The sequence below is a fragment of the Trichoderma evansii genome, assembly GCF_050947405.1.
Source record: "Trichoderma evansii strain SZMC 28006 chromosome Unknown GGI43scaffold_8, whole genome shotgun sequence".
Taxonomy (NCBI): domain Eukaryota; kingdom Fungi; phylum Ascomycota; class Sordariomycetes; order Hypocreales; family Hypocreaceae; genus Trichoderma; species Trichoderma evansii.
The window spans coordinates 891421-904157 of NW_028145198.1; the positions used below are offsets into that span (position 1 = coordinate 891421).

The following is a 12737-nucleotide window of genomic DNA, read 5'->3' on the forward strand; positions in this document are numbered from 1 at the left end:
AGTAAGGTTTGCTATATGAAGCTGTAGTAGCAATAAGTAGTGAGTAGTGGTCTGTATTAGCTAAGTCAGATGGTCCGTGCTTTTTCGTAGCCTAACTTCTAAGCAGCTCCAATTTCTGAGCTTTTTTTCTTTTTTCTTTTCTCTTCATAGTTTCACCGCCCGTCGAATTTTTAACGTTATGTCTTTGATACTTTACGTATGTGGCATCGCGATCTCATTTGACTTAAGCGGTAGAGAGATACATCGGCCGGTATCTACTGCCCTAGAATAAAGTCTGAAAGGGTGGTTCGAATGGTTGATACATGCACACTTGAAAACCTGCGTTTGATGTAATGTGACTTGTTTCCCGGATTTATATCTGGCCTTGTGTGCAGAGCTTGCACCAAGCGCTATTAAATATGATCTGGCTAAATAAAACTCCAAGAGCAAAGTAGCTCCCAGTATCTGGACAAATATGGTATTATGTTATTCTAGATTTTTACTGGCCGCCAGTTATTGCTGATGCAAAATCCTCCCACCGCGTACTTGCCCAATCGAGGAACTCCTTCGATGTAAGCAGCTTTGCCGTCATGACCGTGCCTCCATGCTTCGAGATGGACAAGATCTTTCTTGAGCCTCCCGTGCAGTCAATGACAATTGTGACTGTCTCGTCGCATAATGACTCTTCCAAGGTATCTGGATCGGCGAGCAGCCAGAATTTCCCATCCGCAGGCTGGTCCTTTGTCTCCTTGCCGGTGAAAATAACTGCCGTGCATGAGATAGGCATGCTTTCCACAGTGAGAGGCTTAGGATCTTTCCTTGAGCAAAGAATCATCTCTCTGTCTGGGTCATAGCGAGCCTGAGGCAGCTTTGTATCGCGTAAAGCAGCTACCGTTGCTGCCCACGCCGCATCAAACGGGTTGCCGTCGAAAGAGATGAAGAAGAGATCGATGTATAGCACCCAGTATCCTACTACATATTTTTCTCCCTCCTTTTCCTCGCTCTCTTCAGCTCCTTCTTCCTCATCTACGAATGAGGCTTCAGCCGGTCGGTTGTGCCATATCCGCAAGTCCTCTGCTCGTAGGAGCTTGGAGCTGTGTAGAAGAGAGTAGATTTTGGTGCTCAAAGTTTGGGCGAGAGTAGTAGGTGGGCCACCAGGCAAGAATTGCGGTGCAGATCCGGTGGCAAGTTCAATATTTGGGACCAATAAATCGTAATCGGCCAATTCTGTTTGTGTATTTGATGCGCGGTAGTTGGGGATATGGTCTGTCAGGATAGTTTCGGCACGGATTCCGCAAATGACTGTGGTGTCTCCTGTCCGCACCAGAGCACTTCCGTGGGCATGTGACAAGCTAGACAAATTCACCGTAGGTTTTCGGACCTCAAAAGGAGCCCGGCCATTGCTTCGCGCAGGGGGGGTAGAGTCGTCGGATGGTTCGAGGTTTGCGAGGAGATACGGGTGAGGTGAGAGCTTGGCAAAGGTAGAGCGCGATAGGCCCACCTCTGGCGCCATGGTGATTGAGAGTTTTCGGTGTGATAGACGGATGTACCGAAAGACGGATGCACAATTAATGCCGTCAAAGAAAGGAATGTTCGGGATTTGCTTGGAGTTGTGTTCTGCGCTCCCGTACACAAAAAGGCGTCTGGAAAAGAAAACTTGGCTATCAGCCTTGCGGGGTGTGGATACCTGGATTATCTACAGCCAATGAAATCAGCGTGGGGTTGCAAGGCTGAACGTAGGCTACACCATGGCAGGATATCAATCTTCATCGCTAGGACAGAGATGGCGTGGGAATTCGGACATTGAAGGAGCAAGATCCTATATCGATCGATGCCGTTGTTGCCGAATTACTTCGTATATATGCAGTGTGTGGTTCGATAAATCATCACTGCTGCTCATCCCCAGATAAAAATCATCGATAATCGGCCGTGCAGTCTAGATAAAAGCTGCTTCGGGACAAAGTTTGGCTTCCGACTGTCGCCACACGTGATCTGGCTGCAACACTACAGTCCAGATCTCAAAGACTTCTACAGAGTAACTACGCATGCTTGTATTGACTACATGGTGTTTCTGAAGCGCTACGGCAGCAGCTGCAGCTGCTCCGTACACGAATCCACAAACTAGAGATCAGGTACCGTCCTCCCTGTTGCAGAAAGCGGCGCTTGATTAATACCATGATCGGATGATTCTCGCACAATAGTAAGGCATTCAGGAGAAGAATTTCCCGAGCGATGCACGATATCCCATTAACGGGCGGCAGCGGCAGCGGCAACAGTAATTAGGCAGCCCTGAGAGAGACGCCATCTCCTGCAAACAGCCAGACCGCGCCAAGCAAAGGATGCTCTCTACACTACAGGCGCGCTTGTTCCTGACAAAGAGCTCATTATGAGGAAAATTGGCGGCCTTGTTCCCTGTCCCCGCACCCCCGTTTGCTGAATCCGCTGCCGTCCCTCTAAGCTGAGCAGCGAATCATACGCCCCAGCTTGCCGCCCTGTCCAAGACAGGGCCCCTCCAACCGAGTGCCGCCCGTCGAATCACAGTGCAGAGTGCATATAGCTCGCTGAGCTCGTCACCAACAGCCCTCCAACGCCGTTTTTTACTTGTCCAAACAGTCTTCGATTTGCAGCTATTCGAGCTCGTGAGTGGCCCAATCCTCGGATCGGAGCTCCCCCCTCATTTAAGTCATTTGAGGGCTAATTCCCTAATTGGGAGAGAAGGGACTTTGATCTTGGTGGCTACGAGTTCGTGATTGCCTTTGCTGCACTGTCTTTGCTTGGCAAGCAAGGACGCGTTTTCCTGGCGGCAGAGAATGGTTCGAGTTCATAGCCAGTACTGTGTCCTTTGAAATGTCTCGGAGCCTACTTCATCAAAACGGGGTCGTAACCGATATCCATGGGTATTCGTCAGCAAAATCGGAGGCCAAATGCTAGCCGAAGAGGATCAACCACAGCTCGACTTTGGACGAAGAATTTATACCATGAATCGATCCCTCGCTAGCTTCCGCCCGTGCTTGTGCAGTGCAGTGCAGTGCAGACGAATCCTTGCTCGAGCATCAATCGTCTGCCGAGAAGAGGCCAACCGCCCCCACCAGTCGCTAGCAAGTTCCACTGATTACTACTTGTCGTAGCAGCAGTACCTGTCTTTGCCTGACTTGGGGCACACCATGTCTGTATTCCGGAGCTACGCCCGTGGATTGACCTGCATGCTGCCTTGTTCATCACCTCGCCTGTCACACTGGGCCGCGCCAATTTGCCCACCTCGGCGTGGTCACCCCCGGATGCACAAAAGTCAGCCACCAGGCGACCAATCTCGCGGCCTGCCGAGCCGCGGGTCGATGTGCTTCCCGTTCTTCATGTGCAGTTTTTTACCTTCTCCTTTGACCGGACTCTCCGATTGATTGAATCGAGTTGTCACAGTCTTTGGCTATCGTTCCATTCCCCGCTCACATGCAATATGGCACATCACCAACACCTGATGGTCGTTCGTATCTGATCCGCCGCTTGTCGCCCGCCATTACAATGGGCATTACCACTTGCGGCAATCTATCGTTAGTGTGATCCACCGACTTAAAAACCCTTGTGTCACTTGCCCATGCCGAGTGCAGGGAGGAGCTAGGAAGCTGTAGGAGTGATGTCTGTGCTTTATATCCTCACGGGCCGCCGCATTTTAGCCCCCCACTGTTCATCAGTTGTTGATCAATCTTCACAATCACGCTGCTGAAGCTCTTTCGCTTACTGCTGGCGTTGCTCATTTCGAGAAGTCTGGCACTCCTCGTTATGACTGCAGAGCGCGCTGCTGCTTGATTGCCACTCGTTTACGGCAGCAAGTCCGTCCTGATCGCTGATCGTTGATCGGTGGCTGTAAGCGCCCAGGCGGCTGTCATGCGATAGAAGCATTCGCTCTCCTTGGCCCAGTTTGAAACCGCAAGCCTTCCCATTACTTGCATCCCACACAGGCGCTGAGTGATACTACCACCACGTCCTACTCCAACTCCCTGCGCCTCATCACCACTTTGCTACGGCGCAGCTGAAGCGACTCAGCTGGCCATAATGGCACCCCAGGTGGAGGAGCTCACCACCCAGGCCACGCGAAGCGTTTCCGATGTTGTCAAGCGGATACTGATTCCCTTGACTCCTACAAGCCCGCCGGGCCTCGTCCAGGCGAATACTGTCGATCCTTGGGCCAAGGCCGGCAAATATGCTCTTGGATGGACCTATTTCGCAGCCGCACTCTCGGGCTGCGTATTCTTGGTTCGCGTGTGGCACTATTGGCAGGACAAGATTCGGCAAGCCATTTACAAGCAACAAGTAGAGGCTCACTATCGAGATACTTACAATGTTGACGCGGAGTTTGTCATGTCTGCGATTCGCTCTGGCACAGCCGAGGAGTTCTTCACCGAGGGTAACCATATAGGCGAGAAGAAGTTTCGCCCGAAAGCGCACTTCTCTTCCATTGGATTTGTAAACGACACTTTAGCTTTGTTTCGATGGGTATTTTATCGATCTATTCCAGATATTGTCATCGGAAAGTTTCGGTTCACCTTCTCGTCGCTTGCGGTCCTGACGGCAACGTTCATCGCCTTTGCTTTCGTCACCCTTTATACATTTTTACAGCAGCCGCTTTATTGGGAGAGCATTCGATTTGGAGCGCCGCCTGTGGCGATCAGGGCTGGTATGCTTTCCGTGGCGTTGACTCCATGGATTGTCGCGACGAGCATGAAGTCGAATTTATTGACCTTGTTTCTTGGCATTGGGCCGGAGCGATTGAATGTATTTCACCGATGGCTCAGCTACATTGCCTTATTTCTGGCCCTGGTTCACATGATTCCTTTCTATATTCAACCTGTGTGGGATGATAACGGAATGTCCGTTTGGGCCTCGACTTTCCCACCTGGTAGCGGCGTTATATACGGTACTGGTATTGCCTGCATAGTGCCATTGATTTGGCTATGTGTGACCTCGTTCCCTTGGATCCGGAGAGTCGCCTACGAATTGTTTGTCTTGTGCCATGTTCCGGTCGGCATTCTCTACGTTGGAGTATTGTTCTGGCATACCAAAAACCGTCTCATGACCTGGGACTATCTCTATGTGACTGTAGCCATATGGGGGGCTTGCAACATCGCGCGACTCTTCAAACTGAACTGGGCCAAGCCAGGACGGTTATCTTTCATGGTCGGTGATGAGGCTGCCATTACCCTAATGGCTGAGAATGCCATCAAAGTCACTATACCTACTCAGATGCGATGGAAGCCCGGTCAGTATGTCTATCTTCGAATGCCTGGCATTTCCTTCTTCGACAACCACCCCTTCACTATTTCATCTCTCTGCAGTGAAGATTTCCCTTCCGAGTATGGAGAAAACTACCGAGATTGCATTCTCCTTTTCAAAGCCTATGGAGGCTTTACTCGCAAGGTCTTGGAAACAGCAATCGAGAAGGGTCCTTTTCATACATACCGTGCGTTTTTAGATGGTCCATATGGCGGCATGACGCGTGATCTGGCTGCCTTTGACACCTGTATTCTCATTGCAGGTGGAAGTGGCATTACTTCACTGATTTCTCAGCTTCTCTACCTGGTGAAACGGATGCGTGATGGCAAGGCCATCAGCAGAAAAGTTGTAGTTGTTTGGGCTATGAAAAAGATGGAAGACATGGACTGGTTCCGAGAAGAGCTGCGCATCTGCCGTGAGTCTGCGCCTCCTGAGAGCGTAAGCTGCAAGTTCTTCGTCACTGGAGCAGTACGAAATCGACTAGGGCAGCAAATGACTGCGCCCATCAATGGGGGAGCTAGCCGAGCTTTGACTCATAAGCTCCACGATAAACTTGATGGCTTTGTCGCAGGAATTGCCTCAAAGCGAAATTCGGCTTTTATTCAGGCCGAGGCAATGGGTGATCCAGAACGAGAGCGCGAACTTCGAGCTGAGAATGAGGATCGCATTACCGCACTTCCACACCAAAAATTCTTACAGCCTCATCAATATCCACCTCCACCTAACCTCCCTTCTGAAACGTCGACCATAAATCAAACTGTTGCATCTGAAGATAGCTTCGATCAAAATCTCAACGAAAATGGTTATCCCGAGGACAAAAAGCAACAGGACCCGGCGCAGGAGATCCAACCTGTCCCAGTTCATCCTATCCCAGTTCCGGAGCTCGCGCATTTATACAATTCTAATATTCCCGTTGGAGCTAGCGAGCGTCCCGTATCTACCTTTGGCCCACCCGCCGGGTTTGACTTTGGGTTCCCAGAAACTCCCACCGAGTTCCAAAAGAACCTTATGCGATCCGCGTTTCCTATGCCACAGCAAATCACTGAGGACGGCTGGACCATTGAGTACGGCCGGCCCGAACTCGGATACATGCTCAAGCAATGGGCTACTGGTGGACCAGAGGGTAGAGGTATCCTTGGCCGCAGGACCGCCGTCTTCGTCTGTGGACCCCCGACAATGAGAGTCGGTGTGGCTAATACAGTGGCGAAACTTCAAGCGGAAATTTGGGGCGATGATGAGCTGGAAGAAATATTTTTGCATACGGAGAATTACGCTCTATAGATCTATAGATTCAGCGTCCTCTTAAGTGTATTTGTAGATATAAAAATGATTGGGGTGGAGGATAATGACTGATGTATATTTTCTTTGAAGTTATGATAGGCTAGAGAGCCACTGAGATACCACTTGTACATAGCAGCGAACACATAGTTTCATTTTTTGTTCCTAATTGAGTATATTAATCTCTTATCTTTCTTCTCTTTACTTGCTTCTTGAGTAAATCAATGGTCATACAAGTTGTTAACATTACAGCAAGCGTAATATGAACATATAATATAGGCTGGTCACTAATAGTAGCACAACTGTAGTGAGACGTCATGATCGTTAAATATGTCTTCTTTTGCACCTCTGTGTTCAGATGACTCCTATATCTCGCAGTTGAATAAAAAGTTAGGTCTTCTTAGGAGTACAAGTCTATTTTCCAAATATTTGCTCACTTCTATCCATCCGCACGCCTACCTACCCTATGCTTAATAGCTAAAGCGAATGTAGTAAAAAATGCAATTCTTGAATATCTTTGTCGTCCTCGCCGCTCTTCTGGCTCCCATCTTGACCAGGCCAAGTCCCGGTGTCCAACAGGCTGGAGATGGGATTATTGACGCTGAGAATGCTGAAAACTCCTGCCGTCCTCGTCTTAGTAAGAGTCATTGCACTACAGCGATTATCAAGGCACCTATAGACAGCTTCTAACTAAGCTTTACTCTGACAGCGTCATGCAAGGCTGACAAAGAGTGTTGTTCACGTTCCTGCCTCAAGTGGCATAAGATCAAAGTCTGCAAGTAACTACTCTTAAAGTTTACACTCGGACTGGTGCGGAGAAACCTGCTGTCGAATCACGGTCTTTATGCGACTGAAGTCTTATTGCGCCTCATATCAATTTGGCAGCCATGATTCAGCCTCATAAGCTTTTATTTCCGCTGGGGAAATTTCTTTGATACTAATGTCGTGATAAAGCCTTAATGACACTGCTATAGGGAAAGAAAAAATATACAAAAGCTTTTCTATCTCAGCATGTGCGGGCTACCTATCAAGCTTGAAAACAAAGGGTGATACTTCCGTTTGTGGCAATTTTTTTCTTTGAAGATCATACGCTTTTTATTTCCCTTCAAATTAGTCAAACTTACTACCTTGATGGCATGAGTCGTGAATAATAGGCAGTCTGAAGGCGAGTGTTGAACTTTCCGTGTACCCCATTGAACTTGCCGGGCACCTTGATGGCTAGCGGCATTGTCGTCATATATAGGCCGACCGTGGTTCACTGCAAAGCTTCCTGCTGCATTAAATCTACATCCCTAACACAGATACCATAAAGCAAAAATACTTGCATATAAATTTCTTGCTAGGCCTCAAAATTTCCTTATTTTTGACTAAAAGGAGCGTTTAATCGGCGTTGGATATTACCAGTTTATCGTCTCGCTCGACACCATGTTCGACTACGACGAAGGCGTGCTAAAGAAGATGGAGAAAGGGTGGTCCATTGCGACGCGCTGTTCAGAACAAAGGCTACAGAGAATATACGAGTGGACAGATACAGAGCTCAATAATGCTGTCAAAGAAGGAATGGTGATGCTGGAGACGGTTTGCGTGTTTGTGCACGGATGTATCAAATCAGGACAATACAAGTGCGCTAAGCTACCATTCCACCGACATTGATGCTGATTGCTGACTTGTGAATGTTATTTGTTCTAGACTTCCAGCTGATTTTTGGAAGATTCTTCATGCCGAGTATGGCATCGTCGTTTACCCGTCAGCCCTGACGGAGAACGTTGCTGCTGTGGGCGTGGGAGCGGCTCAGACCTTCTCAGAAGTGTACAGCAGCCATATTGGTAGGGAATTCCGAGCCAAATTCACATGTCTGTGTTGATGCGCTAACGTGTTGTTCTATTTGATAGTAATGCTTGGAAGGCGAGATACGAATCACCCACCACTTTGTCCGTTTGAGTATATAAAAGAGCCGTTGCCGGTATACGAGAAATGAGAGATAAAAGGTTATGACTGGTGGTCGTGGTTTGGAATTAACTAGCGAGTTTAAAGAATACGAATATCTCGTATGCTAATAGATGACAGCGCAAGAGGAAACATTTCCAAGATGAATAAAAAAATAGAAGAAAGTTCACTTATGCTCATGAATCCACCTTTTGTCCCATTGCGCCATCTCGGTTTGCCCTCCAGATGCCTTCTTCGCCCTCAAACTCTTCTCTCTTCCATACCTCTACCCTTGATTTGCATGCTTCTAGAGCTTCTTCTCCGGCCCGCCACGCTGCTTGTCTGTGCGGTGATGAGACTGCGATGAGAATGCTTTCTTCACCTATGGGTACAGTGCCTAAACGATGAACCATAGAGATCCCTTTGAGTCCATGCTTGTTGAGGATGTCTTTGCAGATAGCCAACATTGATCTTAATGCTAGTTTGTTGTAGGCTGTATACTGAAGTTCCTTTACCGGTTTCCCGGCAAAGTTGTCTCTTGTGGTTCCTGTGAAGAAAGTGTTATCAATGTGAGTCATTTGGAGCGTATGCTATCTGAGATGAGAATATTCCACAACCAACCTGCGAATAAGACGATTGCCCCTGCCATGGGGCTGCGGACCTTGTCTATCACCTCTTGGATATTGAGGTAATCATGCCTTAATCCCACATAACAGTTCTCCTCCGACATCTCCCATATTTCATTTGTGTCGCCGTCTTTGATGTCTCCCATGGCTGGTGGCGAATGAAGCTCACTACTGAAAAGAGTGAGACAGTATCAGAGATCTGAGACAAGTGACAATCAATAAGAGATGCTGCGAAAACAAGCGCTCGACAGTTCCTCCCAAAAAATGCAAATAAAGTATATATATTGAGAAGAAGATGTGATTTAAGGACGTGTAAAAGAGATATAACAGAGATGATTATCTTCAAAAGTATAACTCAATTACAAGCTGTTTGCAAAGGTTTAAGCGCAGTCCAGACGGCTTTGGGCCAAGTATGTACCTTGCACCAATATGTAGGTGAGGGGTGACAAGAGACCTCCCCACCGGAACAGAGCGAGGCTGAGTCAGCGTTCAGCTCTTAAGGTTTCTGGGCATTCCATTAACGTCGAGCCGCCAGCTATGAAATCGATATACTAATACATCCCACCAATGGCTTGTTCCCTTGTCTTCAGCCTTGCTCGACCAAGCCATCGCTAACCCTTTTTACTCCCCATTTCTTCTGCTGCATTTCTTTTTGATTCCTTCGCCTATATCCATATCTTACGCCCTCTATATATTGTGCTTTGATTGCCCTCCGTCGTTATGCGCGACGACCATCACGCACGATCCCCAGACCGGGGCAGAGACCGAGAACGCCATCGCGATCCTCGCTATTCTCGATCAAGAGACTTCCAGCAGCAGCCGGACGACGACTACCAACAATCGCGGCAGGGTAAAGACACGGCCCGCGCACTCATAGGAGCTTGAAAAGCCTCCACTCCAGCTACAGGGCACACTTTGGCAGATGAATTGAGCTTGACGGCTAACTTGCCCACGGGTCAACGAGGCTATTCACAGTCTCCATCCAGGGACGACGACATGCACGACAGCGCGTGGGACCGGCGCGACCATCGCTCCAGGCCCTATTCACAGCATCCCTACAATGCAGATCGTGCTGGGGGCTATCGAGACGCTCATGATGCGCGCCCAAGGCGAGACCTGAGCCCTCATGACTGGAGCCGTGACAACCAGGGCAGAATGTATAACGATGACTATCACCGTGGACGTAATGAACAAGCCAGAGGCAACGATTATACTTCCCCGTCCTATCGCGATAGGCGACCATACAACTCCCGGTCACCGCACAGAGATTACTACAGCAGAAGTCGCTCTCGCAGTCCTGGCTTCGACGGCGGCCGATTGAGAGAAGCTGGCCCACCCAGCGACACCGTTATCTTTGAAGGGCTGCCTAGCAAGATAGACGCAGTTGAGGTCCGTACTGTTTGAAGAGCATACCGAAGAAGAGAACAACAGGACGTAACGAATGTCTAACAATAGCGTGGATCCAGCTACGAGAGAGCATTGTCCAGAGCTGCATCTCAGACGACTTGCCCTTGGTCGACGTCCGGATAACTCATGCCAAAGGTATTCCTATCTTCTGATTCTATGTCGTGAGAGCATTTTACTAACTCACGCAAAGGAAAACGCAGGGCTTTCATTCAATTTGAGGATGTTGACCATGCAGCCGCCTTTGTTAATGAAAACTTCCCAAAAGTCCGTATCACTCTGCCTCACACAACTGATGATGCTCCAGATGGCAAGATTAGTGCCTATATCCACTTTGCCCATCGCAGAGATGACACAGAAGCGCGTGTTTCTGGCGGTGGCCAATGGGTCTGCCAACCTGTAAGACTATCTTTGCTACAATGGCCGGAGCCATAACTAAGATGTACGCAGTGCGGATTCAGCAACTATTCTTCCCGTACCAAGTGCAAGCGGTGCGGCGCGTTACCATCTTGTATGTTTTTGAATACATGCTCATAACGGCATCTCACAACTAACGACGTATATTATTCTTAGCATCAGCAATGCAACTAAGTCTAAATCCAGCGGCTGATGCGGGTGATGCACCTACCCAGATCCTGGTAGTTTATCCCCTACCTGCATTCGTTAATGAGGACATGTTTGCTGCGGATATGAAGCGACTTGAGCTTGAAAAGCCCGATGCAGCCAGTCAGAAGCTGGCATCGGGCTCAAAGCTGCAATCAACTGCCCCAGCTGATCGTGCTGCTCGAACTGGCGCACGCCCAGGATCGCTCCACCGCGTATTCTTGATGCGCGATCCCAATACTGAGGAGTCGGCCAAGTATGGCTTTGCTGAATTTTGGACTCTGCAAGATGCCGTCGATGCTATGGCCAAAATCAAGCTGTTACCATCCTTTACTGTTTCGGCTTGTGCCGTTACCGTATCTCATATTCACATGGGAGTGTTTATTCCTGAAGATCGTCAGGTTATGCCTGATACAGAACGATTCTCCTTCAATCCTTTATTCAACCCTGCTCTGCTTGTTAGATACCGCGATCTGCGAGCATATCCCAGTCAAAAGATTGTAGCAGCTGAGTCTCCTGAAAATCCCACAGGAAACGGAGAACCCAAAGGCGGCGAGCAAGACAGTGGCAAAAAGGTAAAGAAGAGAAAGGCAGACGATCCTCTGGGTGCTACGCTTAAAAAATCGGCCCCAGCCATGGCTGGCCACATGGCCATGTGGCAAAAGAAGCATGAAGAGATCCATGTAAATGAACCTGGTGGCACAGCAGCAGCAAAACCACCTCCACCACCCCCAAAGAGCTCCAAGGCAGCACCCATCAAGTTTTCATTTACTGGAACATCCATGCAAGCTACTGATCCTCCGCCGCCTTCATTACCGCCTCCAGCACCTCCCACAGATGCAGCACCTCCACTTCCATCAATCGAGCAGAAGGATGATAACACCTCTCCGAGCAAGTCTGATACGACAACCAAAGCCGAAAAGCCAATCACTCCATACGGGGACCGAGAGAAGCTTCAATGTCTTCTTTGCATGCGTAAATTCAAGTCATTGGACGAATTAGGTCGCCATGAAGGTTCGCAGCTACATGCAGAAAAGCTGCAAGATGAGCAGTCTATCAAAAATGCGTTAGAAAGATTGGCAAAACGGGGTATCCAGCCGCGAACGCAAGCTGAAGCAGACGATAATGCCAACTCTACGGCACCAGTATATCGTGACAGAGCCAAGGAGCGGCGTGAGCAGTGGAATCAGCCCAAAAAGCCTTTGCCTACCTCAAGCGATAAAGGCACTCCAGGGTCTCAGAAGGACCAGGCCAAGACTCCGGCTCAAGAAAAAGCTCCGGTACAGTCCAAGGGTGCCGGTATGCTTGCTAAGATGGGTTGGACCACTGGCACTGGCTTGGGTGCTAATGCTGAGGGACGTACTGAGAGTATCGTCACCAACGTATATCGGGAGGGCGTCGGCCTCGGAGCTGAGGGCGCCAATCTAGGCAACGCACAGGCTTATGGAGAGAGCAGGACACTCAATGATCGCCAAGGTTATATGAATGCTGTGAACGACCTGGCGAGAGAGCGGTTTTTCAACGAGTTTGGTGGAAAGAAGGATGAGAAGAATGGCGAGCAGAAGGACGAGTAGAAAGACGGTGGATATGATTGGTAGAGGCTGGGAGGCAATGATAGGGATGAGGTATTGGAGAATCAGAGCTTAGTGGATA

At 49.0% G+C, this 12737-nt stretch overlaps 6 protein-coding genes across 6 annotated transcripts; 4 read left to right on the forward strand and 2 right to left on the reverse strand.

Annotated features, from left to right (window-relative positions):
• Positions 1-1886, reverse strand: GGI43DRAFT_403619 (ribosomal protein S5 domain 2-type protein). The gene has a single exon (XM_083205810.1). The coding sequence runs from the start codon at positions 1490-1492 to the stop codon at positions 479-481; it is 1014 nt and encodes a 337-aa protein (XP_083061345.1). The 5' UTR covers positions 1493-1886; the 3' UTR covers positions 1-478.
• Positions 1887-3703: 1817 nt separating this feature from the next.
• On the forward strand, positions 3704-6714 carry GGI43DRAFT_364079 (ferric reductase like transmembrane component-domain-containing protein). Its single transcript, XM_083202422.1, has one exon. The coding sequence runs from the start codon at positions 4030-4032 to the stop codon at positions 6526-6528; it is 2499 nt and encodes an 832-aa protein (XP_083061346.1). The 5' UTR covers positions 3704-4029; the 3' UTR covers positions 6529-6714.
• A 259-nt stretch (positions 6715-6973) lies between these two features.
• On the forward strand, positions 6974-7361 carry GGI43DRAFT_364112 (uncharacterized protein). Its single transcript, XM_083202423.1, has 2 exons — positions 6974-7162; positions 7235-7361. Exons 1-2 carry the CDS (start codon positions 7024-7026, stop codon positions 7306-7308), a joined length of 213 nt encoding a protein of 70 aa, XP_083061347.1. The 5' UTR covers positions 6974-7023; the 3' UTR covers positions 7309-7361.
• Positions 7362-7823: 462 nt separating this feature from the next.
• On the forward strand, positions 7824-8576 carry GGI43DRAFT_364114 (uncharacterized protein). The gene is made up of 3 exons (XM_083202424.1): positions 7824-8147; positions 8215-8351; positions 8418-8576. The coding sequence occupies exons 1-3, from the start codon at positions 7951-7953 to the stop codon at positions 8501-8503; spliced, it is 420 nt and encodes a 139-aa protein (XP_083061348.1). The 5' UTR covers positions 7824-7950; the 3' UTR covers positions 8504-8576.
• On the reverse strand, positions 8215-9446 carry GGI43DRAFT_364116 (Molybdopterin biosynthesis MoaE). Its single transcript, XM_083202425.1, has 2 exons — positions 9073-9446; positions 8215-8998 (listed from the first exon to the last, which is right to left on the reverse strand). The coding sequence occupies exons 1-2, from the start codon at positions 9221-9223 to the stop codon at positions 8649-8651; spliced, it is 501 nt and encodes a 166-aa protein (XP_083061349.1). The 5' UTR covers positions 9224-9446; the 3' UTR covers positions 8215-8648.
• Positions 9447-9797: 351 nt separating this feature from the next.
• On the forward strand, positions 9798-12658 carry GGI43DRAFT_383268 (uncharacterized protein; the record flags this gene model as incomplete). Its single annotated transcript, XM_083203361.1, has 6 exons — positions 9798-9927; positions 9985-10466; positions 10544-10619; positions 10675-10880; positions 10932-10992; positions 11055-12658. The coding sequence occupies 6 exons, from the start codon at positions 9798-9800 to the stop codon at positions 12656-12658; spliced, it is 2559 nt and encodes an 852-aa protein (XP_083061350.1).
• Positions 12659-12737: the final 79 nt, after the last annotated feature.